The sequence below is a fragment of the Thalassophryne amazonica genome, chromosome 5 (genome assembly GCF_902500255.1).
Source record: "Thalassophryne amazonica chromosome 5, fThaAma1.1, whole genome shotgun sequence".
NCBI lineage: Eukaryota > Metazoa > Chordata > Actinopteri > Batrachoidiformes > Batrachoididae > Thalassophryne > Thalassophryne amazonica.
This window is the reverse complement of record NC_047107.1, coordinates 9,689,464-9,715,503: the sequence shown is the minus strand read 5'-3', so window position 1 is coordinate 9,715,503 and position 26,040 is coordinate 9,689,464. Positions and strand designations below refer to the sequence as shown.

The window sequence follows — 26,040 nt, the reverse complement described above, 5'->3', positions numbered from 1 at the left end:
CCATGAGAGACTATTTTTGTCCTTTTCCCCCCATTTACTAATGTGGAATATGCGCACAGAACACGATGGAGACAAAAACAAGAGGCAACAAATTAAAGTCACTAAACTATTTTCTTTTCACTTCTTCAATTCCACTTTGAATGTCAGCAGTTAAGAAACTCAGCTTGTCAGCTTTCCAAAGCTAGCTTCCGGGCACACGACACATATGGTCTCTCCCAAATCCATGTCAAAAGTTGAGTTTCTTTGTTTTGTTTTTTGTTTGTTTTTTTTGTTTTTTTAATTTCGAAGCAAACATTGCCCCCCCCCCCAAAAAAAACCCCCAAAACACAAGGAGAAGCTTCACACTATGTCGGTCATCACAGAGGCATCCGTAGAAATGACGGGCAAACGGCCGTCAACACTACCTAGACATACGCTATGTGGAAACGAGGCATAATTCTCAACAAGATGGTATCCAGGTGAATCACTGTCCAGTGACAAAGCTCCACCCACGTCCAAACAGGCAAATCAAAAAAGTAAATTCAACACATCAGAGGTCCACAAAAAACTTTAACCTTAAAACAGAAATGAAGTCCTTAAACAGTCTCAGTATGAACCAGGTATCAGGCGTGACCTTAAATGCACCCCGTCAACAGACGCTATGGGTGGAACTGATGAGGTGCTGGTCATCACTGTTTACAGGTGGGTCTGGAAAAAATACAAAAATAAGAACCCACCCTGGCATCTGAGTCGGTGATGAACAGGTTTTTGGGGACAGGAAGGGAGACGAAGCCACCCTGAGCAAATCCAAAAGACTTAAAAGGATCCCATCAGATCACGAGTCCCCCCATCACTCAGCCATTCAGAAGTAACCATGGCAACAGCTCAATGAGGAGGCACCACTGAGTATATTGGTGGATAATTTTGGCATCATCTTGAGATGTTTAAGCGCAAAGAGTGCAGTGAACAGTGGATTAGATGCTGCAGGAGTGCCTCCACTGCTCCGTCCCATTCAGAAGCAAAACACACAACAATAACATCAAACTGATCAGGTTGTTGGCTCAGTACGACCGGAGGTCACGGGTGAGAGAGGCTTGGCAAAATGTGAGAGACCGGGGGTGGGTCCCACCAGATGTATCCGTTGGAATAGTTGCTACAGACTTTCTACCAATTATCATCAATTTCCCAATGTGAGCTGGGGTCAAACAGGAGCCTGAAATGTTGAAGTGATGTCTGTTTTAATAAGCATGTAAAAAAAAAAAATCTGAAAAACAGAAACAGGTGAGGCCTCCTCCTGCTGCTCCTCCTCTTCAGCTGCAACGTTTCCTGTGAACATCCATGTGTAGCAGAATGAGGAGATGAGATCGGGATTACGTGCACAACAATCTGGCCATTATGACTGTCAGTTGTCGGTGTGCACGTTTTCAGAAACAAGGACTTCAGGTCGCCAGTAGATATCTGCTGAATTCCAAATAAAACTTGATTTGATAAATTCTGTACATTTGTTTTTCTTTTCAAGTCTTCACGTTTAGTTTGTCCGAAGGGGACATTTTTTCCATTTATTTTAGCTTTCACTGTATACTTATTAAATCTTTATTTGCTCTTTAATTTAGATGCTTTCAGTCAATGTGTGACCGCGTGTGTTCTCCAACAACGCTGCCGGCCTCGGTGGGCGACCTCCAGTTCGCTAGCAGCACCTTTTCTTTCGTTTACTGTTCCGGGTGAGTTTGACCACGTCGTTCTGTTGCTGCTGCTTGGCCAGAACCTCCTTCTTGGCTCTGAGCACCAGTTCCGTGATGCAGTTAAACATCTGCAAGCAAAACATACAATGTCCATGAGTAACAGACAGACACACACTCAGACACACACTCTGTAAATGCTAACAGCTGAAATGAGTTGTTAAAAGAACATTTCCTCTGATAATCAAATCATTTGAGAAAGTACTGCGTCTGTTTATTTCTTGATGTTGTGTTCCTACCGTGTGCAAGTCATCAACATAGGCACGTAATCGTGTTTAATGGCATTCTCAAATTCACTGTGCCGTCGTCTTCAAAGTTTGAAAAAAAAAAATTCTGAATGCCAGCGACCAAAGAGCAAAGGTGACCTTGTTTGGGGGCGCTCATGCGCAGTAATGGAGCCGACACATTCTGCAGAGGCTCCATGTCGTCTTCGTAATCTTACAGCATTTTCTACTACACAAGCTTTCAACTTTTTGCCCACCAGTCGTGAGAATCAAGGTGAGAACCAGCAACATGGTATCCAACAATGAGGTACAAAAAGAGCGATGCAAAGAGACAAAAGTCGGCAACTTCGATGGGCCATGATTAGGGATAGGTATTGATAAGATTTTATCAATGTCTCTGTCATTATCGATTCCACTTATCAATACCTCTTTTCTGTGTACTAAAAGTGGTCTTTGCAGGTTTTCTATGTCAACAACTTAAAGTAAGTACAGTAGTGTTCAGAATAATAGTAGTGCTATGTGACTAAAAAGATTAATCCAGGTTTTGAGTATATTTCTTATTGTTACATGAGAAACAAGGTACCAGTAGATTCAGTAGATTCTCACAAATCCAACAAGACCAAGCATTCATGATATGCACACTCTTAAGGCTATGAAATTGGGCTATGAGAAAAAAAAAAGTAGGAAAGGGGGTGTTCACAATAATAGTAGCATCTGCGGTTGACGCTACAAACTCAAAACTATTATGATCAAACTGCTTTTTTAGCAATCCTGTGAATCACTAAACTAGTATTTAGTTGTATAACCACAGTTTTTCATGATTTCTTCACATCTGCAAGGCAGAATTATGGAGTTCCACAAGGTTCTGTGCTAGGACCAATTTTATTCACTTTATACATGCTTCCCTTAGGCAGTATTATTAGACGGTATTGCTTAAATTTTCATTGTTACGCAGATGATACCCAGCTTTATCTATCCATGAAGCCAGAGGATACACACCAATTAGCTAAACTGCAGGATTGTCTTACAGACATAAAGACATGGATGACCTCTAATTTCCTGCTTTTAAACTCAGATAAAACTGAAGTTATTGTACTTGGCCCCACAAATCTTAGAAGCATGGTGTCTAACCAGATCGTTACTCTGGATGGCATTTCCCTGATCTCTAGTAATACTGTGAGAAATCTTGGAGTCATTTTTGATCAGGATATGTCATTCAAAGCGCATATTAAACAAATATGTAGGACTGCCTTTTTGCATTTACGCAATATCTCTAAAATCAGAAAGGTCTTGTCTCAGAGTGATGCTGAAAAACTAATTCATGCATTTATTTCCTCTAGGCTGGACTATTGTAATTCATTATTATCAGGTTGTCCTAAAAGTTCCCTAAAAAGCCTTCAGTTGGTTCAGAATGCTGCAGCTAGAGTACTGACGGGGACTAGCAGGAGAGAGCATATCTCACCCGTGTTGGCCTCTCTTCATTGGCTTCCTGTTAATTCTAGAATAGAATTTAAAATTCTTCTTCTTACTTATATGGTTTTGAATAATCAGGTCCCATCTTATCTTAGGGACCTCGTAGTACCATATTACCCCATTAGAGCGCTTCGCTCTCAGACTGCAGGCTTACTTGTAGTTCCTAGGGTTTGTAAGAGTAGAATGGGAGGCAGAGCCTTCAGCTTTCAGGCTCCTCTCCTGTGGAACCAGCTCCCAATTCAGATCAGGGAGACAGATACCCTCTCTACTTTTAAGATTAGGCTTAAAACTTTCCTTCTCGCTAAGGCTTATACTTAGGGCTGGATCGGGTGACCCTGGACCATCCCTTGGTTATGCTGCTTTAGACGTAGATTGTGGGGGGGTTCCCATGATGCACTGTTTCTTTCTCTTTTTGCTCCGTATGCATCACTCTGCATTTAATCATTAGTGATCGATCTCTGCCCCCCTTCACGGCATGTCTTTTTCCTGGTTTTTTCCCTCAGCCCCAACCAGTCTCAGCAGAAGACTGCCCCTCCCTGAGCCTGGTTCTGCTGGAGGTTTCTTCCTGTTAAAAGGGAGTTTTTCCTTCCCACTGTGGCCAAGTGCTTGCTCATAGGGGGTCGTTTTGACCGTTGGGGTTTTTCATAATTATTGTATGGCCTTGCCTTACAATATGGAGCGCCTTGGGGCAACTGTTTGTTGTGATTTGGCGCTATATAAGAAAAAAGTTGATGACTGATTGATTGATAAGGCAACATGACCTCTTCAAGTATTTTGACATATCCAAACTGATCCATGATACCTGGTATGCGATATATAGGCCCAACACCACAGTAGGAGAAACATGCCCATATCATGATGCTTGCACCACCATGCTTCACTGTCTTCATTGTGAACTGTGGCTTGAATTCAGAGTTTGGGGGTCGGCTCACAAACTGTCTACAGCCCTTGGACCCAAAAAGAACAATTTTACTCTCATCAGTCCACAAAATATTCCTCCATTTCTCTTTAGGCCAGTTGATGTGTTCTTTGACAAATTGTAACCTCTTCTGCACGTCTTTTATTTAACAGAGGGACTTTGCGGGGGATTCTTGCAAATAAATTAGCTTCACACAGACGTCTTCTAACTGTCACAGCACTTACAGGTAACTCCAGACTGTCTTTGATCATCCTGGAGCTGATCAATGGGTGAGCCTTTGCCATTCTGGTTATTCTTCTATCCATTTTGATGGTTGTTTTCCATTTTCTTCCACACGTCTCTGGTTTTTTGTCCATTTTAAAGCATTGGAGATCATTGTAGATGAACAGCCTATAATTTTTGCACCTGCGTATACGTTTTCCCCTCTCCAATCAACTTTTTAATCAAACTACGCTGTTCTTCTGAACAATGTCTTGAACGTCCCATTTTCCTCAGGCTTTCAAAGAGAAAAGCATGTTCAACAGGTGCTGGCTTCATCCTTAAATAAGGGGATACCTGATTCACACCTGTTTGTTCCACAAAATTGATGAACTCACTGACTGAATGCCACACTACTATTATTGTGAACACCCCCTTTTCTACTTTTTTCTACTAATAGCCCTAATTTCATAGCCTTAAGACGTGTGCATATCATGAATGCTTGGTCGTTGATTGTGAGAATCTACTGAATCTACGGGTACCTTGTTTCCCATGTAACAATAAGAAATATACTCAAAACCTGGATTAATCTTTTAAGTCACATAGCACTACTATTATTCTGAACACTACTGTGAGTGAGTCTTAAAGTAAATATGAAATTGGTCACTGGATCCTTGATCTCTGGACATAAATAAAAAAAATTTTTTAAAAAATCTGTAGTTTTTGTCAAAAGCATTTCCTTTCAGGTATAAATGAGACATGGAATTCATAAAGAACGGAGGACGTCTCATTTTTGGAGAAAAAAACAAAACAAAACGGTTTTGGCCTGTTGTTTGATGTCTGTAATACAACGTTTGGAAAGAGGTGTCATCTGATTTAAAACAGTGATTCACTTTGAAGTTATTAATTCTGACCGGAATCTCACTTTCAAACTTCACTTGGCAGAGAGTGGTGCAGCGTTGGAGCTGTGCAGTTAGTTCCACAAACAGAGGATATTATCATCATCATCATAATTTCCTTTACCTGATGGTTTACGCACCGGCAAAGCAGGTCCAGCTCACGCCAGAGAACCATCACGTAAAATTCTGGTGTGGAACGGAGGACGATTCTTGTTTCTTGTCCGCAACAAGTCAAGAGTCCCAGTTAGTGACTTTAATCAGCACAAAGGTGACTCACAATTGACATCTTTAAATGGCTTTGATGGGGAATTAATGAAGAATTTGAGGACCTGCTGCTTCTGAAAAGCAGCGAAGCAGAGAACCAGCAGGTCACAGTGCTGCTTCTTTGCTTTAAGCTTCTGCAGAAGCAGCGGGTCTGCAATTAACAAAGAGCAATGATCATTTCCCGATACACCCTCAAAAACAACAGCCGCTCTGACGTAATGTGAACTGAAGGACCGATGAGGGAATCGTTAAGCAAAAATGCTATTTATGTCGGTGGATTGAATCATTTCTTATCAATTCTTAACAGGAACTGGTTTTCTATACCCAACCCTAGCCATGATGGTATACTAGCCGCAGTGATAAAAATTGGCACTTAGCTAACCAAAGTTTCACAAGACAATGGAAGAGCGACTGGATACAATCGAGACACATTTGTCTGCTTTGTAGAATGAGCACAGTCAGACTGCACAAAGTTGAGACCAGGGCTCCTCAACTCCAGTCCTCGAGGGCTGATGTCTTGCAACTGTTAGATGTGCCCCTGGTCCAACACACCTGAATCACCTGGCTGAATTACCTCCTCAGTATACAGTCAAGTTCTCCAGAGTGCTGCTAATTACCTCATTAACTGACTCAGGTGTGTTGAAGCAGAGACACATCTAAAAGTTCCAGGACATCGGCCCGTGAGGACTGGAGATGAATACCCCGGCTTAGACTGCATGAAGGATGCGTTCTCAAGTGCAGATATTTGTATCACAGTTTTGGAAGCAATGTGCAAAGAGGTACAGATTGCTAAAATTACATTAGCATGTATCACCTTTTATTACCTAGTGGGCGTGTCTGACTGGGCTGTAGTGTTAGTATTGGAGTGTAGCAGCGTGTTTTATAATTTTTCATATTAGAAGATGGCACGATAGTCTTCAGAGACCTTTTTTCTCAGCAGTCTCCTGGTGGTAAGAGAGGTGTAGGGTTTGGGGTCTTACTTCTTTTTTTGCTTTTTTCTGCCAGTGTGTGTATGCAAGTTAACATCAGCCAATATTTGTCATTTACTTGATTCACTTCACCTAAATGCCTCTTCTTCTGTGGTTTTGAAGCTTCACTGCCAGCAAAGTCCAGTGGGATGAATAAAATCTATCAATCCAAGTACTGATAAAAGGATTTCTCACCCTTGTGTGCAGAATAGTGGAGGCTTGGTGTACAGTAGCGCAGTGTTGTGTAGATTTACAAACAGTTGCAGAGTGTTGTGTAGACTTACTTAAAACTGTGTACTTTCTGAATCCAGTGCTCTACGCTGAAAAAATTAAACATGTCGCCCTCAGCATACTGCTGTGCAGAGGAGCAAAAACTTGGCGTAGAGCCGCTTAAACTCAGCATACAACCCCTGGCAAAAATTATGGAATCACCGGCCTCGGAGGATGTTCATTCAGTTGTTTAATTTTGTAGAAAAAAAGCAGATCACAGACATGACACAAAACTAAAGTCATTTCAAATGGCAACTTTCTGGCTTTAAGAAACACTATAAGAAATCAAGAAAAAAAGATTGTGGCAGTCAGTAACGGTTACTTTTTTAGACCAAGCAGAGGAAAAAAATATGGAATCACTCAATTCTGAGGAAAAAATTATGGAATCACCCTGTAAATTTTCATCCCCAAAACTAACACCTGCATCATATCAGATCTGCTCGTTAGTCTGCATCTAAAAAGGAGTGATAACACCTTGGAGAGCTGTTGCACCAAGTGGACTGACATGAATCATGGCTCCAACACGAGAGATGTCAATTGAAACAAAGGAGAGGATTATCAAACTCTTAAAAGAGAGTAAATCATCACGGCAATGTTGCAAAAGATGTTGGTTGTTCACAGTCAGCTGTGTCTAAACTCTGGGCCAAATACAAACAACATGGGAAGGTTGTTAAAGGCAAACATACTGGTAGACCAAGGAAGACAAAGCGTCAAGACAGAAAACTTAAAGCAATATGTCTCAAAAATCGAAAAATGTACAACAAAACAAATGAGGAACGAATGGGAGGAAACTGGAGTCAACGTCTGTGACCGAACTGTAAGAAACCGCCTAAAGGAAATGGGATTTACATACTGAAAAGCTAAACGAAAGGCATCATTAACACCTAAACAGAAAAAACAAGGTTACAATGGGCTAAGGAAAAGCAATTGTGGACTGTGGATGACTGGATGAAAGTCATGTTCAGTGATGAATCTCGAATCTGCATTGGGCAAGGTGATGATGCTGGAACTTTTGTTTGGTGCCTTTCCAATGAGATTTATAAAGATGACTGCCTGAAGAGAACATGTAAATTTCCACAGTCACTGATGATATGGGGCTGCATGTCAGGTAAAGGCACTGGGGAGATGGCTGTCATTACATCATCAATAAATGCACAAGTTTATGTTGATATTTTGGACAATTGAAAGGATGTTTGGGGATGATGAAATCATTTTTCAAGATGATAATGCATCTTGCCATAGAGCAAAAACTGCAAAAACATTCCTTGCAAAAAGACACAAAGGGTCAATGTCATGGCATAGGGTCAATGTCAATGAGCAGATCTGATTTGATGCAGGTGTTAATTTGGGGGATGAAAATTTACAGGGTGATTCCATATTTTTTTCCTCTGCTTGGTCTAAAAAAGTAACCGTTACTGACTGCCACAATCTTTTTTTCTTGATTTCTTATAGTGTTTCTTAAAGCCAGAAAGTTGCCATTTGAAATGACTTTAGTTTTGTCATGTCTGTGATCTGCTTTTTTTCTACAAAATTAAACAACTGAATGAACATCCTCTGAGGCCGGTGATTCCATAATTTTTGCCAGGGGTTGTAGAGCTGCTTAAACTCAGCCTAGTCAGTATGGCGCAATACGCAACTCTACATTAGCCCCGGTGTGAAAGGGGCTTAAGGGCCTGTCACACTAGAGCACAAATGCCATATGAATCACACAAATTGGAAAACTTGTCCTCTAACACTCCGAAACGGAGGTGTTCCTTTGTCTCGCTCGATCAGCGAATTGGTCCTGACGCGCGAAGCCTCCGCGCAGCTTTCCTTGACAAAATCTCTTGTTAAAAGTGAAATCTGCCGGAAAATGGCTGATGTCCAGCTCTTGTGATAACGAGAGAAATTGTACACGACGGTCCCAGCTCCACACAGTGATCCGTTTAGAAATGATGTGGTGTTTTCTGCCTCTCGATGGCGGCTCGGAGCACGGCGCGCCGTGCGCCATTGTGAGGCGTCCTTAAAGCTGTAGTAACAGTCCTTATTCTCTGTGAAGCCCGTTAAATTTTCACCAAAAGCCAGATAAATTTTTCTCTAACAGTTTCTGAAAAAATTCTGATGGAAAAAAAGCCCAAATCATTCCGCCATTTCCTGACAATGAAAATCCGACGAGGGGGCTGGACCACTCCTCCCACAAGGCGTGCTCACAGGTGAATGACACAACCGACAGGCGTGGAAAAACTCACGCATGCGCACGAAGGTTCAAGCTTGGCTGACGTAAAAACATATGAATCAAATCCATATAGTTTTTGAAAAAAATAAAAAGGTACGATACTTTTCTCACAGACCTCGTACTTTAACTATTTATGCACGTTCCAGCCATTTGTGGTTGGTTTGTGTGCACACACGCTGTTGTTGTGAAGACAAACAACATATCTCTCCTGCTGTCAAGACAGCCAAATCCCGCGGACATGACGACAAGGCTGGCTGTGCTCGGTCTCATACTCACTGTCAGTCATGTCATTGTGTTGCATGTTTCATTTTGATTTCAGTTTCTCTGTCTGTAGTTTTGGTTTTGTTTCTATCGTTTTTGCACTCTTGATTCGTAGGCTATTCTGTGATGGGGAAGGTGCCAGATCATAACACCTTTCAAAATAATGGAATTCAGAGTCTAACAAAATGTGGAAAAGTGAAGCACTAAAAACTTTCCAGAAACACTGTAATTAATGTAATAAATGTTTGAAGGCATCAGCCATGTTCTGCTTCAGACAAACATGTCTTCAGTCCACGGCTGGAAGAAAAAAAAAATAAATCAGGTGCTGTACCTCTTCAACATTGATGTTCTCTTTCGCACTCGTCTCAAACAGATTGATGCCCATCCGCTCAGCAAACGTCTGCGCGTCAGTTGTCTCGACCACCTTTGAGTTGGGGTCATCGTTCTTGTTTCCCACTGAAAAGAGGAAATGGTAATTTAGGTAACAGAGAGAGGCAGCAGAACTGCCAGGAATCCAACAAGCTGATTTTCATCCCATCATTCAAAGAGTCCCAGCATCTGGTCTCATGCACTTATGTGTCAATGTGAACACACTCACCTAATATTCGACACACGTCATCACAGTTCTGGTTGATTTCATGTAACCATCGTTTCACGTTGACAAAGGACTCTGCACTTGTGACATCGTACACCACTATGACCCCGTGTGTTCCCCTGTAGTACCTGAACAAATGAACCAATGACAGGTTCACCATCTTCATAACTTCAATAATGACAAAATACACTCAGGTCCATTAGTAAATGGACAGTGGCAAGTGTTGCTGTGTGTCTCCTCCATACACCATGGCAATGAAATTATAATCAACCAAAATGTGCTTGCAGCGTTTACAAAAATGAAATAAATAAAATCGCAGTAAACATTTAGAAATTACGAGAGTAAAAAAAAAAAAAAAAAAAAAAGTTTTCCATAGTTGTAGCCTGCTGTTTCGGCAACTGAGCATCAGTTTGATGCATTTCACTTTAAAATATATGAATATAGTTTGGTGGTAGCATTGCAACTGCATTGCATTTTTGTCTCAGTCACTTTAACTTTGACACATCTCTGTGTTACGTGACACTGTTTTTTTTTTGTTTTTTTTTGGCGTGCTGGTCTACACACTGCTTCCTCTCAAGATACCTCATCAGGGAACCACAAAGAGCCTGCACTGGTTTCACACTGACTTGCTTAGCATAAAAGATTTGTGTGGCGTGTAATGTGCATATGCTCGATGTACTAACGTGGACGTGATGGTGCGGAAGCGCTCCTGCCCCGCTGTGTCCCAAATCTGTAGCTTCACCTTCTCCCCGTTGATCTCCACAGTCCGAATCTTAAAGTCCACCCCAATGGTTGTGATATAGCTACCTGCAAACAAACAAAGTAAGGTTTAAATGACCCACAACTGTAAAGCAATGAAGGTGCTCGGCTGTTACATTAAGATCCAACATCGTACCTGAAAATGTGTTGTCTGCAAACCGCAGGAGGAGACTGCTCTTACCCACTCCTGAGAATAAAATACAAGTACAGGAGCAGATTTAAAGTACAAGAGGTGGGATATTTTCCTCAATTTAAACAAAACTCCAATTCTGTATGACAACATGCAACATATGATATGTCTTGGGGGATTTGGACAGAGTTACGGCTGTCACACACTGCAGTGATCTACTGTGTGTGTGTGTGTGTGTGTGTGTGTGTGTGTGTGTGTGTGTGTGTGTGTGTGTGTGTGTGTGTGTGTGTGTGTGTGTGTGTGTGTGTGTGTGTGTGTGTGTGTCAGCAGTCACATCAGCAGGAGTACAAGAACACATAACTTTGTATGTCAGCTAAAAGTGATCAGTCCACATGAGATGTCCTTTCCCAAGTCCCCCAGTCTGTGTGTCACTGTAACACAAGTCCCAGCTGGCTCAGTCCATTAACAATACACACAAGTTTAGCACTGCAGTTGCGATCTTCTGCCCTCTTTTCTATCCATGAATTAAGGAATAACACAGAAAAGAAGCATTACAGTCCATGAGCCAGAACAACATTTCTGACCACTCAAAGGGAGCAGTCAGAACATGGCTCAATTTAAACAGTATTCCTCGTTATTTAAAATTTTTGATGACGGCAATTTAAAAAGTGCAGCTTTGTTCTACATTTCTGACCTTGAAAAGTGAAAATGTTGTTTAGCATGAAAAAAATTGATTTAAAGATAAAAAGCCTTTCAAAGAATAAATATGCATCAAACAATTTTAAACATGTAATTTGTCTTTTATTCCATGTTACTGTTTGAAAAAAAAAAATGAATTGAAAACATGTTTTTTTACAGTATATCACAAAATTATTTTCACTTGTCTATTTGCACTACATTGTGGGTATTCTGGTGGGCAATCTGAGTAATTTGTTGGGAGTGTGTCTGAGCTTTTTATGACCTGTTGAGATCATTTATTACAGATTGTCTTCAATATATTTGTACAACAAGAGAACAGCTTTTCTGAAGACAGCTCGTGACTGGGCTTGTGACATGAACTCAAATCTGAGTAGTAAATGGACTGCATTAAAGCTAGAATGCCGGCAATATTCAATAGATAAAATATAGTCTGATAATAACAGACTCAGATAATAACCATAACTGTACATCAGACATAGTCACCAGGCAACTCACCTGTCCAAAAGCAGCGCTGCAAAATCCTCTTGAGTTAGATCACCAGTCTTCTGTCACCGCAGCTAGCGGTGTAACACCCCCCCCCACCCCCCCACCCCCCGGTGACCTGTGACGTCGCCCCAATGGCATCCTGACTTTCAAATTTTTGGCACGTGCCAATAATTCAGAATTTGTTTCGATACAGACGATTTTTAATCATGTCCAGACTAATATTTTGGGAATCCTTTATATTCACACTCGTGTGAAAATTACTTTGGTCCCCATCAAAATTCTAACAATCGTCTCAATTTCAATATGCTTCCTGGCACTCTAGCTTTAATATAGCGCTTATCCATCTGCATCACACGCTCAAAGCGCTTTACAATTATGCCTCACATCCACCCATTCACACAAACACTCACACACCGATGTCAGGGTGCTGCCATTATGCAAGGTGCTTTCTACACACCGGGAGCAACTTGGGGATTAAGGACCTTGCCCAAGGGTCCACAGTGATTGTCCGGCCAGACTGATCTTTCAAAGTGAGCCATCAGGAGTCTCCACCGCCCAAAGGATGAGCCAGTGCTGTACCCATACAAGACATCAGTCTTCAAATTTGGGGAGGTGATGGTCTAGTGGTTAAGCATTGGGCTTCAGACCAGAGGATCCTCGGTTCAAAACCCAGCCTGACCAGTAAATCGCTAAAGGCCCTTGGGCAATGTCATTAATTCCCTACTTGCTCCCAGTGTGTAGTGAGCGCCTTGCATGGCGGCACCCTAACAATGGTGTATGAATGTGTTTGTGTGAATGCAAGGCATAATTGTAAAGCGCCTTGAGCTTCTGCTGCAGATAGAAAAGCGGTAAATAAATGCAGTCCATTTAAATACAATCCATTTACAATAAACTATCAATGCTTCCTATTCAGACACAGGACATGCCATGTGGAAACAAAACAATGAAATATCCCAACTAAATAAACCCAAAGTGCCTTGATTGGAGAGTGGCATCAACTCAGAACATAGTGCCATTTTGGTTCCAACTGCGCTGAACTCCTGAATGAACCTTTAATGTTTTCAACATTTTTTTAATCATTTAACCACATACAGCAACACATTCAGGTACAGGTACTATCAAAATAAGTATAAAAATAGTTAAGCTATCAAATTTACAATTTATTATGATTTATTTAATTAATTTAACGCCTGATTTCTGCAGCTGCTGGTCTTTAACTCTGTGTCATGCAGCGACGTGCATGACAGTTTTAAAGTTCTCTGTCTCTGGATTATGCTTTATTCTGGACTAATATGACCCTCAAGTTTTTCTTTCTACAATCATCACCTCCAAATCAAAGGTAAGCTGTACAATTTCCTCTTTTACTGACTTCCTGCTGGAAATGTGATGCAGACTTTTCTGATCCATTTATCAGCATGCACGCTGAAAAACTGTTATATGATGGGAGACAAAAGATTAAAAGCAGAAAAGTGTCAAATCACAGCCTTTTGTGTTTAACAGGTGCACGCCAGGCTGTGGGTCCCAGTCTGAGCACAGTTTGAAAAAAAATAAACTGTCAGACTTTTGATCACAGAAATGACTCCTCTCCCACTTTCCACAAATCGGCGAGTGTCAGAGCTGAACTTTAATTTGTACCTCTGCACGTCCAGACTGCTCTGAGTTTTTAAATGGAAATACATTGTGATCAGATGGGACATTTAACTGATGTGAGCGAAAAATCTGCTGTACAAAATCTGTTATATACGGTGTTTATTACATGGAAAACAATACAAAAACTTTGGGACATTTTTTGTCCGGTGACTGCAAATATCTGCTTTATACAACAATGATTTATTTGAGTTTTACTGTACATGGGAGGGAAGAATAAATTTACTTCGCAAAGCTTTGATGATGATGTCGGCTTTCATCCCACACGGCTGACTTTATTTTCCCAAATTTTTCTTCTGTTCTGAAGGGAATCTGTACATCTCAAAGCCCTTATTGTGTCTATTTGTGCATCCAAATGCACAGCAACCCAGCATTTTCAGCAAATAAATAAATAAAATAGCTGGATTTACATGCAGACACATTAACAGCCAACACGCTATTTTTGCCCCAAGATGGCACCATGAGTCAGGTGACCGATTTTTTTCAACTCGTCGTGTCACCACTCTCTGTAATAAAGGCACTCAAAATAAACCCACACAACTCAAGTCCAATTCAATTAAAGATCAACTAAAGACCCAATGTATACCACCATGTAAAAAAACATGGTGAACAATTCCAACAAGGAGGTGTCAAGACAACAACAGTCATCACAGTGCAGCAATCTAGGGGGTCTAGACGCTAAAACTTGGTAACTACTCTTCAAAAGGGCAGAGATTGGTACCTCTGCTAGTAAGCAAAATAATACTCGGTTGTTTTATTTCAAAATTGGATGTCAAATACTCGTATAGCATCACCAGCACTAATTTTCTATTTCACTTCGACTAGGGCCTCTGAACAATGGCCACCACCTCTCAATGTTGACTGCAAGTTGTAAAGAAAAATCAGAATTTCAGTATAACTTAACTTTCCTTTATTATGACAAGAAAGCACTACTTCAAGGTGTACAAATAGGAACATTCTTTCCCCCATTCATTCATTTTGTACACCCACTTACTCCAATCACGAGTCACAGGGTGTAGTGCATGGGTTAAAGCAATAAATTTTCATCTGACTGAAATTTTTTCCTGGCAAAAATCAATGCCAACAATTCCCTAAAATGTGGCATAGTGGGGGCACACACAGTTTTTTCCTCAATAAATACAATAAACACATTATACAGCATACAAGTCAATTCTAAATAGCCTCTAAGGAGAGACAGACAAAGCATAAAAAGAATGCAAAACCTGAACATAAAAGGTACATAAAAAGGGTGGTGGGGGTGGAGTGTATTCTTGATTCTGGGGGGTCTGGGGGTGCTCCCCCAGAAAATTTTTTTAAAGACCAAGATAGATTTTGTGTATTCTGGTGAATTTTAATGGGTATGAAGCCCTCTGAATCAAATAAAACTCACTTCAATCTGTGAAGTAAAAACACAGTATTGATTATGGGGTCTGGGGGTTCTCCCACAGAATTTTTTTAAAAGAGCAAGTCAAATTTTGTATATTCTGGTGAATTTTAATGAGTATGAAGTCTTCTGAAACAAAGAAAACACACTTCAAACTGTCAAGTAAAAATTCTTTGACTTCTGTAGTATTTTGATCTGTTCTAATCTGGTGAATGGACCAAATGGGTGCTGTATCGCTGTACAGTCAATAAAATACAAAATTAGGGCCTAAAGCAACTGACAACATTGTTCTGCTGTGCACAAAGTAACACTGTCACCAGTTTTGAAAACGCATACGCACTGAGAAACTCAAAACTGGCTTATTCACATTTAATCTGTAAAATGCTCTCACTCCTAAAATAAACTGGGGCTGCAACTAACGATTATTTTAGTAATCGATTAATCATTTTTTTGTTGTTTTTTTTTTTTAACTTACATGTGAGTTTTGCCATTATTTTTTGAAGTGAGTTATTATTAAAAGGCCTTTATCACGCGACATCAACGTTTGACCTTGTAATAAAGTTATGATGTTATATTCTCGTCAAAAACATACCTCGAATAATGCTTTGTTTTATTTTGAGAGATTTCCATCAGGCTTCATCCGATTATGAGCATTTTTAGATGCCTACAGAAACTATCTCAACCACTGACAACATATTACAGCAAGAGTCCACAAAAGTATTTTAAAGGCCTGACTAAAGTGTAATATGTGATCTTTAATAAGTTATTTTCATGAAAAAGACAATTTGCAATTTACTGCATTTTATTTTTTTGTGTAAAAACAGCTTAGACGTGGTTTGACCGAAATAAATTGTCATTAAACTTAACCAGTTGTATATAATTCTCGTTTTACATTACTTAGTCCACATTTCATTTTATTTTACCTTATGTTTATATTAGTTGTGCATATACTCTGAATAATTTACCGTTAAATTTCACGATCTTTCATTTGGCTAAAAATTACTCGCACCACGGAAAGCACCTTTTTGTAGTTGCACTCAAATCTCGTTGTAATGGAAATTACAATGACAATAAAGGCGATTCTGATTCTTCTGATTATTAATATATAAATAAAAATGAATAAATTATAATTCGTAATACATTTGACTCTTTCATGACAACAAACACTAAGCCATTATTTATTATACAGAAAACATGCACACAAACTGTGCTGAGATGCGAACAGCTTAATGCTAACTTTATCATTGAAAACGCCATAGACATGCTAACGCGTTAGCATCGGTCCCGTTTTTAAGTTATAAAATACATCTATCAACTGTTTTAGAAGACCATAACAGGTCGGTTTAATATAAAAAAGGTAAATATTACTCACAGACATATGCTCTTTAGGGTTTTAGCAGGGGGAAATTAAGATAAAGCGACAAACCATCGAAGCAGAGTCGGATCATTGCTTCACTGGTTCAAAGCAAAGCCACGCCTCGCTCTACTTGGGGAGTGTCTGCCAATGTTCCCACGAAGACAGAGAGGAGAAGGACCGTGGCTCATAGCAAGCAGTAAACAGTGCGGAGAGGAGTGAAAATTCACACAGTCCCTTCCTCCGCAGTCCACGCTGACATTGCTGCTGTTTTGATTAGCGTAGAATGGGATGTTGCTTTGACAGTGAGACTATCATATTTTGGCCCCAAAACACGCATGACACCACGTGCGCACGCGTATGTGTGGTTAAATTTTCCAAATGACGGAAATCCGTCACGGTGACGAAGAACTTTAACCCATGGTGTAGTGGCAGCTGGAGTTGGGTACACCCTGGACAAGCCACCACTTTATGGCAGGGACAAACTCCTGATCATTTATTTTAGTTAAATATTTTAGTCTGATGTTGAACTAACATTAAGATATCTAGAGGATAAAAGAGGACCATTCTGCAGCTCTGATGTGTGATTCTCAGCAGCACAGATCTGAGTATCGCGTATAAGAATCTATGTGCAGCAGTTCCACACAGCGGCAGAGAGGACAGTGGCTCACTGCCTCGCCCTTTTCTGCCAACAGCCAGCTGATGGGGTCGTGCCAGGTTCAGGATGGTCAATGAATGCAAAGAACTTTATCCACAAAGAGGTTCGGCAGGAAAAGGCACAACTTTTACTGGGGGCAGTGTCGTGTTTTGATGTTAATATAGAAATTTTCATTTCTCAATAAATACACATTATACATCTACTTGCAGCCAAATAAAAGCAATTCTAGCTTCACAAACTTATCGTTCAGCTTTGGACTGGTGGCCAATTGAGTATCAACTGATTATTTGACCAGAAGCTCAAAATTGTTTGGAAAATCAAATTAAATGTCACTTATCAAGTTATATTCATCACCTTATTCCTGAGGGCGCTGCTGTAGAAGCAATTATGGGTGCAACATCCTATGAGATACCGGAAGCAGCAGTGAGCCATTGTTTTTAGCGGGTTTTGTTTCCCGGACCGGTTTATGTATTTTATATATATGAGGTCTGTTAGAAAAGTATCAGACCTTTTTATTTTTTCAAAAACCTGATGGATTTGAATCACGTGTGCTCGCATGAGCCGACCTTGAACCTTTGTGCACATGCGTAAATTTTTTCACGCCACAACAAACAGTTGCCCCAAGGCGCTTTATATTGTAAGGCAAGGCATACAATATTCGAAGCTAATGTTTTTCTTAGCGGATTAGCTTTTCAGATAAGTTTTAAAATCATCATCGGACCAGTTATTACCTCCTCCAAGGAGGTTATGTTTTCGGTCGCGTTTGTTTGTTTATCTGTCTGTCAGCAGGATACTCAAGACGTTTTGAACGGATTTTGATGAAATTTTGTGGAGTGGTTGGAAATGACGAGGAACAAGTGATTAAATTTTAGTGGTGATCCGGATCACGAGCTGGATCCAGGAATTTTTTAAAGGATTCTTCACCATTGCGGGGTAGGTGGAATTTTGACATTCTAGTTTCTAACTCCACAAAAACAAGGCAGAAAGGCTTGAAAAAAATTAAGGTGTAACATAGTCAAATGTTCTATCAAACAACAAAGTTTGGTGATGATCGGATCTGGATTCCGGATCTGGTGATCCAGAATATGCAAAAATATAGGGAAAATAGAAAATTTGTCAGTGTAAGGTGACAAATGAAGCTAGAGATGCACAACTAACACCAAATTGTAGCTGAATCTGTATTGATTCAGTAAGGTGTCACCAGATTTGATGTAGCTTCAAATGTTATGGAGCTAGATCCAGAAGAAAACCGCCATTACTGAAAAATCGTTTTTAATACAATAACTTTTCAACTAATAAAGACATAAAAGTGATTCCAAGTTCTAGTGGTATGTTTTCATGGTCAAGGATGTCAAATATACAGGAAAGAAAAGTGTATGTATCATAGTTTTGGTTGTAACACTGAATTGTTGAATAGATCACTGTGCCAAGGAGGGAATCTCTTTAGGGTCAGTGACCCTATGGCCTTGGCGGAGGTTTGCACTCTCAGAGTGCTTCTAGTTTTCCGATCAATTTAGTTCCGATAACTTTTAGACCGCTAACTTTTTTTTTTTTTTTTACATAGCTAGTAATGTTGAAAAACATTTATAATCCATTTTGCTCCTGTCTGCTATGTGTTTTGCAGCAGTGAGGTAGCTAAGAGGAGCTGAGCTCAACTCTGCCCCCAGCAGAAAGGGCCTGGCTACCAGGCTACCACAAAAAAAAGAAGTCATTACTCCTTAACATCATACAGTGGTCCAGCCATGAGGCAGAGGTCTTGAAATGGGAAGCAGATTTGACTAGGGCTGCAGCTATCGATTATTTTTGTAATCAAGTATTCTATCGATTATTCTGGCGATTAATCAAGTAATCGGATAAAAAGTACTTTTGTGTTTTTAAACAACATCAATAGTCCAGGGCTCTCCCTAAGCAATGGCATAATGTCCCTGTGCCAAAGTCTTGACATTTTGCTGAAATGGCGATGGGATGTGGATTTCTGTTCTGTTTTTTTTTTTTCCCCTAACTTGTAAAATGTAACCATACGTGATTTTTAATTTTTTTTTAATCCCTGTTTCTCTGTGATTCATTCATTCAGTTAATAGTTACTGACCACGTCGAGCAGGCCGTGTGTTTTTTAATAATAGACAAACACACTGCTTCACTTTAAATGCACAGTAAGTCTATTTCAGATGATCAGTGTGGACCCTCTTTCTCTTAAAAGGCTTTATTTTACTCTGTGTCGCATTGGAAAGCGGTAGCTTTAAGGGCTAAATTATTAGCTGTTACACAGCCTGAGCGCATGCTCCAGTCTTCTTCTGTTGTTTTTCTGGGGACATTACAGCACCACACACAGGCCTGGCATATGTACTACTACATTTAAACGAAGCTTCAAGGCACAGAATTTGCCTCGATCATTTTTTGTAATCGAATTATTCGAGTTATTCGAGTAATCGTTTCAGCCCGATATTTGACTTGTGGTTTTGATTTATAAATCAAATTATTCCAGATAGAATAACTACATTAAAGTAAACTCTTAAAATGTACAAAGTGGATATATAACACATATCTGTTAATTTTAAAATAATGCACTAATTCTGAAGATTTCAACATTAACACACAGATGCCAAAAGGGATTATGGGTAAACTTAGCCTCCGCTCATATTGATTGGTTGACTAATTCATTTTATGTAAAAGCCAATACAATTAAACCAATGTAACGTGTGTGTTGCTGTTTACAAATAAATGTGCTTTTGTAAAATACTTCCTTTTTTATTTGTGTAAAAAAAGGCATTTGCAAAGCCTAAAAGTCTTAAAATTGTAATTCAGGCCATATGATATAACAGGTATCAAAATGCATAGAACACTGCCATCTACTAGCGACCCGTTATACCACGGTGTTGTCAACCTCACAGACCACACACGTGGAGATAAAAATAAATCATAGAACTGACAGATTCGGTCGTACAGTGTGTGGTGTGTAAAAACAACACACACCACACACGAACAGATTTCACACACGAACCTTCCCAGGTCAGACAAAAAATCTTGCAAAATCTCTCGAGATTAATCGTAACTTCAGAGCAAACAAACGGAGATACTTTGTGGACTATTTACAACAGAGGGGGAAAAAAGACACAAAAAGAAAAGGCGTTCTTTAACGGAGTGGAGACAGCGTGACCATCAGACTTTCTGGTAAGCTGTTTTGATTTTAGATTTCGCTCTGTGTGTCCGTCACCTCGCTTTCTGATTGGCTGCACGTCACATTCGGCTCCTGATGTCCTTCTGAGCAGATCAGAGTGCACTTAACACACCACACACAGCAGGCATATCTGATAAGATTATCTTTAGCATCATCATGACTGTCGGGGCGTCCTTAAGATTGTCGGAAGGAGAAGATCGGGTCCGATATCGACCTAATTATCTTGCCGTGTGAACCAGACTTAACAGATCGGTTGTTATGACTCCTCACAGAGTGACTGACTGATCCGTTGTGACACCGGACGGAGTCGCTAACCGACCGGATGTAATGACGCCTCACGGAGCTCTATTGAGCTGAGTATTCCATTAACTTTAACTAGTAATGACTTCATGACTTTCTTTGCTAACAAAATTTAACTATTAGAGAAAAAATTACTCATAACCATCCCAAAGACGTATCGTTATCTTTGGCTGCTTTCAGTGATGCCGGTATTTGGTTAGACTCTTTCTCTCCGATTGTTCTGTCTGAGTTATTTTCATTAGTTACTTCATCCAAACCATCAACATGTTTATTAGACCCCATTCCTACCAGGCTGCTCAAGGAAGCCCTACCATTATTTAATGCTTCGATCTTAAATATGATCAATCTATCTTTGTTAGTTGGCTATGTACCACAGGCTTTTAAGGTGGCAGTAATTAAAACCATTACTTAAAAAGCCATCACTTGACCCAGCTATCTTAGCTAATTATAGGCCAATCTCCAACCTTCCTTTTCTCTCAAAAATTCTTGAAAGGGTAGTTGTAAAACAGCTAACTGATCATCTGCAGAGGAATGGTCTATTTGAAGAGTTTCAGTCAGGTTTTAGAATTCATCATAGTACAGAAACAGCATTAGTGAAGGTTACAAATGATCTTCTTATGGCCTCGGACAGTGGACTCATCTCTGTGCTTGTTCTGTTAGACCTCAGTGCTGCTTTTGATACTGTTGACCATAAAATTTTATTACAGAGATGAGAGCATGCCATAGGTATTAAAGGCACTGCGCTGCGGTGGTTTGAATCATATTTGTCTAATAGATTACAATTTGTTCATGTAAATGGGGAATCTTCTTCACAGACTAAAGTTAATTATGGAGTTCCACAAGGTTCTGTGCTAGGACCAATTTTATTCACTTTATATATGCTTCCCTTAGGCAGTATTATTAGACGGTATTGCTTAAATTTTCATTGTTACGCAGATGATACCCAGCTTTATCTATCCATGAAGCCAGAGGACACACACCAATTAGCTAAACTGCAGGATTGTCTTACAGACATAAAGACATGGATGACCTCTAATTTCCTGCTTTTAAACTCAGATAAAACTGAAGTTATTGTACTTGGCCCCACAAATCTTAGAAACATGGTGTCTAACCAGATCCTTACTCTGGATGGCATTACCCTGACCTCTAGTAATACTGTGAGAAATCTTGGAGTCATTTTTGATCAGGATATGTCATTCAAAGCGCATATTAAACAAATATGTAGGACTGCTTTTTTGCATTTACGCAATATCTCTAAAATCAGAAAGGTCTTGTCTCAGAGTGATGCTGAAAAACTAATTCATGCATTTATTTCCTCTAGGCTGGACTATTGTAATTCATTATTATCAGGTTGTCCTAAAAGTTCCCTAAAAAGCCTTCAGTTAATTCAAAATGCTGCAGCTAGAGTGCTGACGGGGACTAGAAGGAGAGAGCATATCTCACCCATATTGGCCTCTCTTCATTGGCTTCCTGTTAATTCTAGAATAGAATTTAAAATTCTTCTTCTTACTTATAAGGTTTTGAATAATCAGGTCCCATCTTATCTTAGGGACCTCGTAGTACCATATCACCCCAATAGAGCGCTTCGCTCTCAGACTGCAGGCTTACTTGTACTTCCTAGGGTTTGTAAGAGTAGAATGGGAGGCAGAGCCTTCAGCTTTCAGGCTCCTCTCCTGTGGAACCAGCTCCCAATTCAGATCAGGGAGACAGACACCCTCTCTACTTTTAAGATTAGGCTTAAAACTTTCCTTTTCGCTAAAGCTTATAGTTAGGGCTGGATCAGGTGACCCTGAACCATCCCTTAGTTATGCTGCTATAGACGTAGACTGCTGGGGGGTTCCCATGATGCACTGTTTCTTTCTCTTTTTGCTCTGTATGCACCACTCTGCATTTAATCATTAGTGATCGATCTCTGCTCCCCTCCACAGCATGTCTTTTTCCTGGTTCTCTCCCTCAGCCCCAACCAGTCCCAGCAGAAGACTGCCCCTCCCTGAGCCTGGTTCTGCTGGAGGTTTCTTCCTGTTAAAAGGGAGTTTTTCCTTCCCACTGTAGCCAAGTGCTTGCTCACAGGGGGTCGTTTTGACCGTTGGGGTTTTACATCATTATTGTATGGCCTTGCCTTACAATATAAAGCGCCTTGGGGCAACTGTTTGTTGTGATTTGGCGCTATATAAAAAAAAAATTGATTGATTGATTGATACCGCACGGAGCCGCTAACCGATTCGTTGTTATGATACCGTACGGCGTGACTGATTGATGCGTTATTATGACACCGCACCACAAAGTTCAATGACCAAAACACCAACATTCTGGGCGCAATGAACATGTTTTCACTATTATTTGATTTCCTTGTGCGACTGACATCATTATTCCAGCATTCAAAAGGCTATTATCACCACACAACTCCAACCGCACACAAGAAAGTTTTTTGGCAGTTCTTGTTATTGAAAGAAACTGCATCTCCCTAACTGGATAGAGTTGTGACATCATCACGCATGCGCTTAGGCACTGTCTAGCAGGATCTTGAAAATCATCCATTACAATTTAAGACTTTTCAGCTTTACAAATGCCTTTTCTTTTTCTTTTTGTACAAATGAAAAAAAATGACTTCAATATGAATCAATATGAGCGGAGGCTAAGTTTACCCATAATCCCTTTGGGAATCTGTGTGTTAATGTTCAAATCTTCAGAATTAGTGCATTATTTAAAAATTAACAGATATGTGTTATATATCACTTTGTACATTTTAAGAGTTTAAATTAATGTAGTTATTCTCTCTGGATTAATTTGATTATAAATCAAACCATTAGTCAAACCTGATTTCCATTTTAAGACCTCCGTCTCATGGGTGGACAACTGTATGGTGTCAAGGTTAATGACGCTTCCCTACAGCAGTGGGCAAGGTGCACAAAGACAGACGCACTGACTCATTGGCTGTGTATGGGTTTGTGATTGCCTCTGATTCTATTAGAAGCTTTGGCGGTGTTTAAACTTGAAATCGGCCTGTTAGTAGCTGAGAGCGTACTGGAGACAAAATTGAAAGTTATCGGTTAACGGTAGCTTCTGGTGAGTTTTTAGGCAGTGTATTGGTTTAGCATTATAAACGATAAATTTTCATTTAACTGATTACCAGTTATCGAAGCTAACTTTTTGGTTAACTGTGCCCACCACTGTATTGCCTCCGCTGCTCTGGATGCGTCAGCTGTACTTGGCCTGAGAAACTTTCCAGGCAGTAGTGCTGTGTTTGCATTTTGTGGAATGTGTTTATTTTTTGACAATCAGGAATCCCCCTATTTGATGACGTATTGAAATCCCCCCCCGCAACCTCATTTTCAAATGCAATTCCTGTGACGAGTAGAAGTTAGGAAATTCCGTGATTGAAAAATTATGTTGAAAAAGTCGAAGAAATTCGGCTTAAAGGTGAGTAACATCCGTTTCCAAATCATATAGAACATTTAATTCATGTAATTACATATCTTTCTGCAAAGTTTGGTGGTGATCAAAGCCTTCGCATGCATATTGTGATGATCTGCAAAACCGATGTCGAGTCGACAAGGCGGTGGACATGACAAGAGTGATGTTTGTTTACCATGGAAACTACTGTCAGCAAACAGTGTTTATACGGGGGATCGCTGCAAATCACACATTTAAATGAGATAATAATTAGGTTTGATAGAGTACCCTCATTTTTGAAATGTAAACAATGAGACACCGGTCACGGCTTTCTGGTGTTTGTCCCTTAAAACACAGACGTAAATTACCAAGATCTTCCCACCTTCAAATGCTCGTAACTTTCTTCATATTTGACATCGAACAAATATTTAAACACAATTTTGAAGGTCTCCTTAAGCTCTTTTGCAAACACCATTTCTGTTACAATTCCTTTAATTTCTTTTGTTACGTGCCTACCCAATGTCACAGCTCACCCACCCTAATTTTGAACTTCAAACTCATCAAGTGCCTCCTTGACAGCATATCATCTTTGTCTCACAATAAACAGCGGTTTGTTTGTACCGTATCAAGAGCCAGTCAAATATATTTCTTGTAGTTGTCTTATTTTAAGTTTTCAACTGTCTTGAAGTGCCTCTAAACTCTTACAGCCCAAAAACAAACTAGTATTAAGCGATTTCAATTTTCAAACTGAGACTAAAATTTGAGATAAATCCGGTTTGGGGCCAGCATTTGTTTATTAACTGCAGTTCTGCAGCAATCCGCAAAATATAAGAATCACTTTTGTGAACACTGAAGTTAATTCATATCACATACTTGAGATTTTTTTTTTTTAAGATCACAGCCAGTTTGTGAGTTCAGTGAGCGAACAGTTACTGACCTGCTAACATCGATGACAAACCAACAAGTCCCTGAATTAAGAGACTGTGGGTCCTGTAAACGCTAATTTACGGCTGTATGTGGAATAAGTATTTCCACTGTAAACTAAATTAGAAAAATATTTAAAAAATAAAAACCCGCTAAAACAAACCGCGATGATGTGGAGGCGGAATTCGGCCCAGACGAGCCGGGTGAACTCACAACCTCCGCCCTGTCAGAGCCGCGCTAACCAAAAGCCTTTCCATTAACAAAATTAAAAAAGAATACATTATTTAAAAAAAAAAATCTGAATCACGCTACAAAAGGCCACAGCGCCCTGCTCCTCTCCGTATTAAAAACAATCAAACAAACATAACACATAAGGCCCACTTCCCGTCCCGCATCCCCGGTGTCGCCTTACCGCTGTCACCGATGATGAGCAGCTTGAAGAGGTAATCGTAGTCCCGGGCCATGCCGGTAGCTGGTGGCTCACCTTCGCCGCGCTGGCTGTCCGACCACCCTCGGCCTGAACAACTCAGGCCCCACTACGAAAAACAACGACTACCGCCGACACTGCAGCGCTTCACCCCCACAAACCGACAGCGTTTTGGTCCGGGTCCCTCCACTGCAAACAGCCGGAAACTCCGCTTCCTCCTCTGGTGGAGCTGCGCCCAAGCCTGACCCCGCCTCACTGCGCGTGCGCCGGCCGTCAAACGAAATCTTAACTCGATAATGGGCAGATATGTAACAAAACTGCCTGAGATGTTCACATCTGACAGAAAGTATGTACATTTTTATTTTTTATAGTATGCTGATTTCAGATTATGCCAGATCCAACACTTTTCCCAAGAGATCCAGAAGTAAATGAGAATTAAAGATGGCCGCCTATGTTCTTTAGATGTCATAGTCCAGTCTTGACACATCATCACCTTGAATGTCAGTAGGACAGTTTGTCCAGTAGGAGTCAGGATAACTCAGTAGAGGGCTGATCCACTAACCCAGGTAAACTGCAGGCTCTCCTGGGAGACCAGTTCAAATGAACTGAAGCAAAAGTCCTGGGTAAACATGCTAACAGTGTGAAACGGGTTTCAAATCTGATGGTTTTGATGAAATCCAAATTATATGCAGCAGTA

General features: G+C 40.3%; 1 protein-coding gene across 1 annotated transcript; it reads right to left on the bottom strand.

Annotated features, from left to right (window-relative positions):
* Positions 1 to 1,495: 1,495 nt before the first annotated feature.
* rab35b (RAB35, member RAS oncogene family b) lies at positions 1,496 to 25,545 on the bottom strand. The gene is made up of 6 exons (XM_034169714.1): positions 25,329 to 25,545; positions 10,900 to 10,950; positions 10,688 to 10,811; positions 10,008 to 10,132; positions 9,741 to 9,865; positions 1,496 to 1,789 (listed from the first exon to the last, which is right to left on the bottom strand). Exons 1-6 carry the CDS (start codon positions 25,378 to 25,380, stop codon positions 1,667 to 1,669), a joined length of 600 nt encoding a protein of 199 aa, XP_034025605.1. The 5' UTR covers positions 25,381 to 25,545; the 3' UTR covers positions 1,496 to 1,666.
* Positions 25,546 to 26,040: the final 495 nt, after the last annotated feature.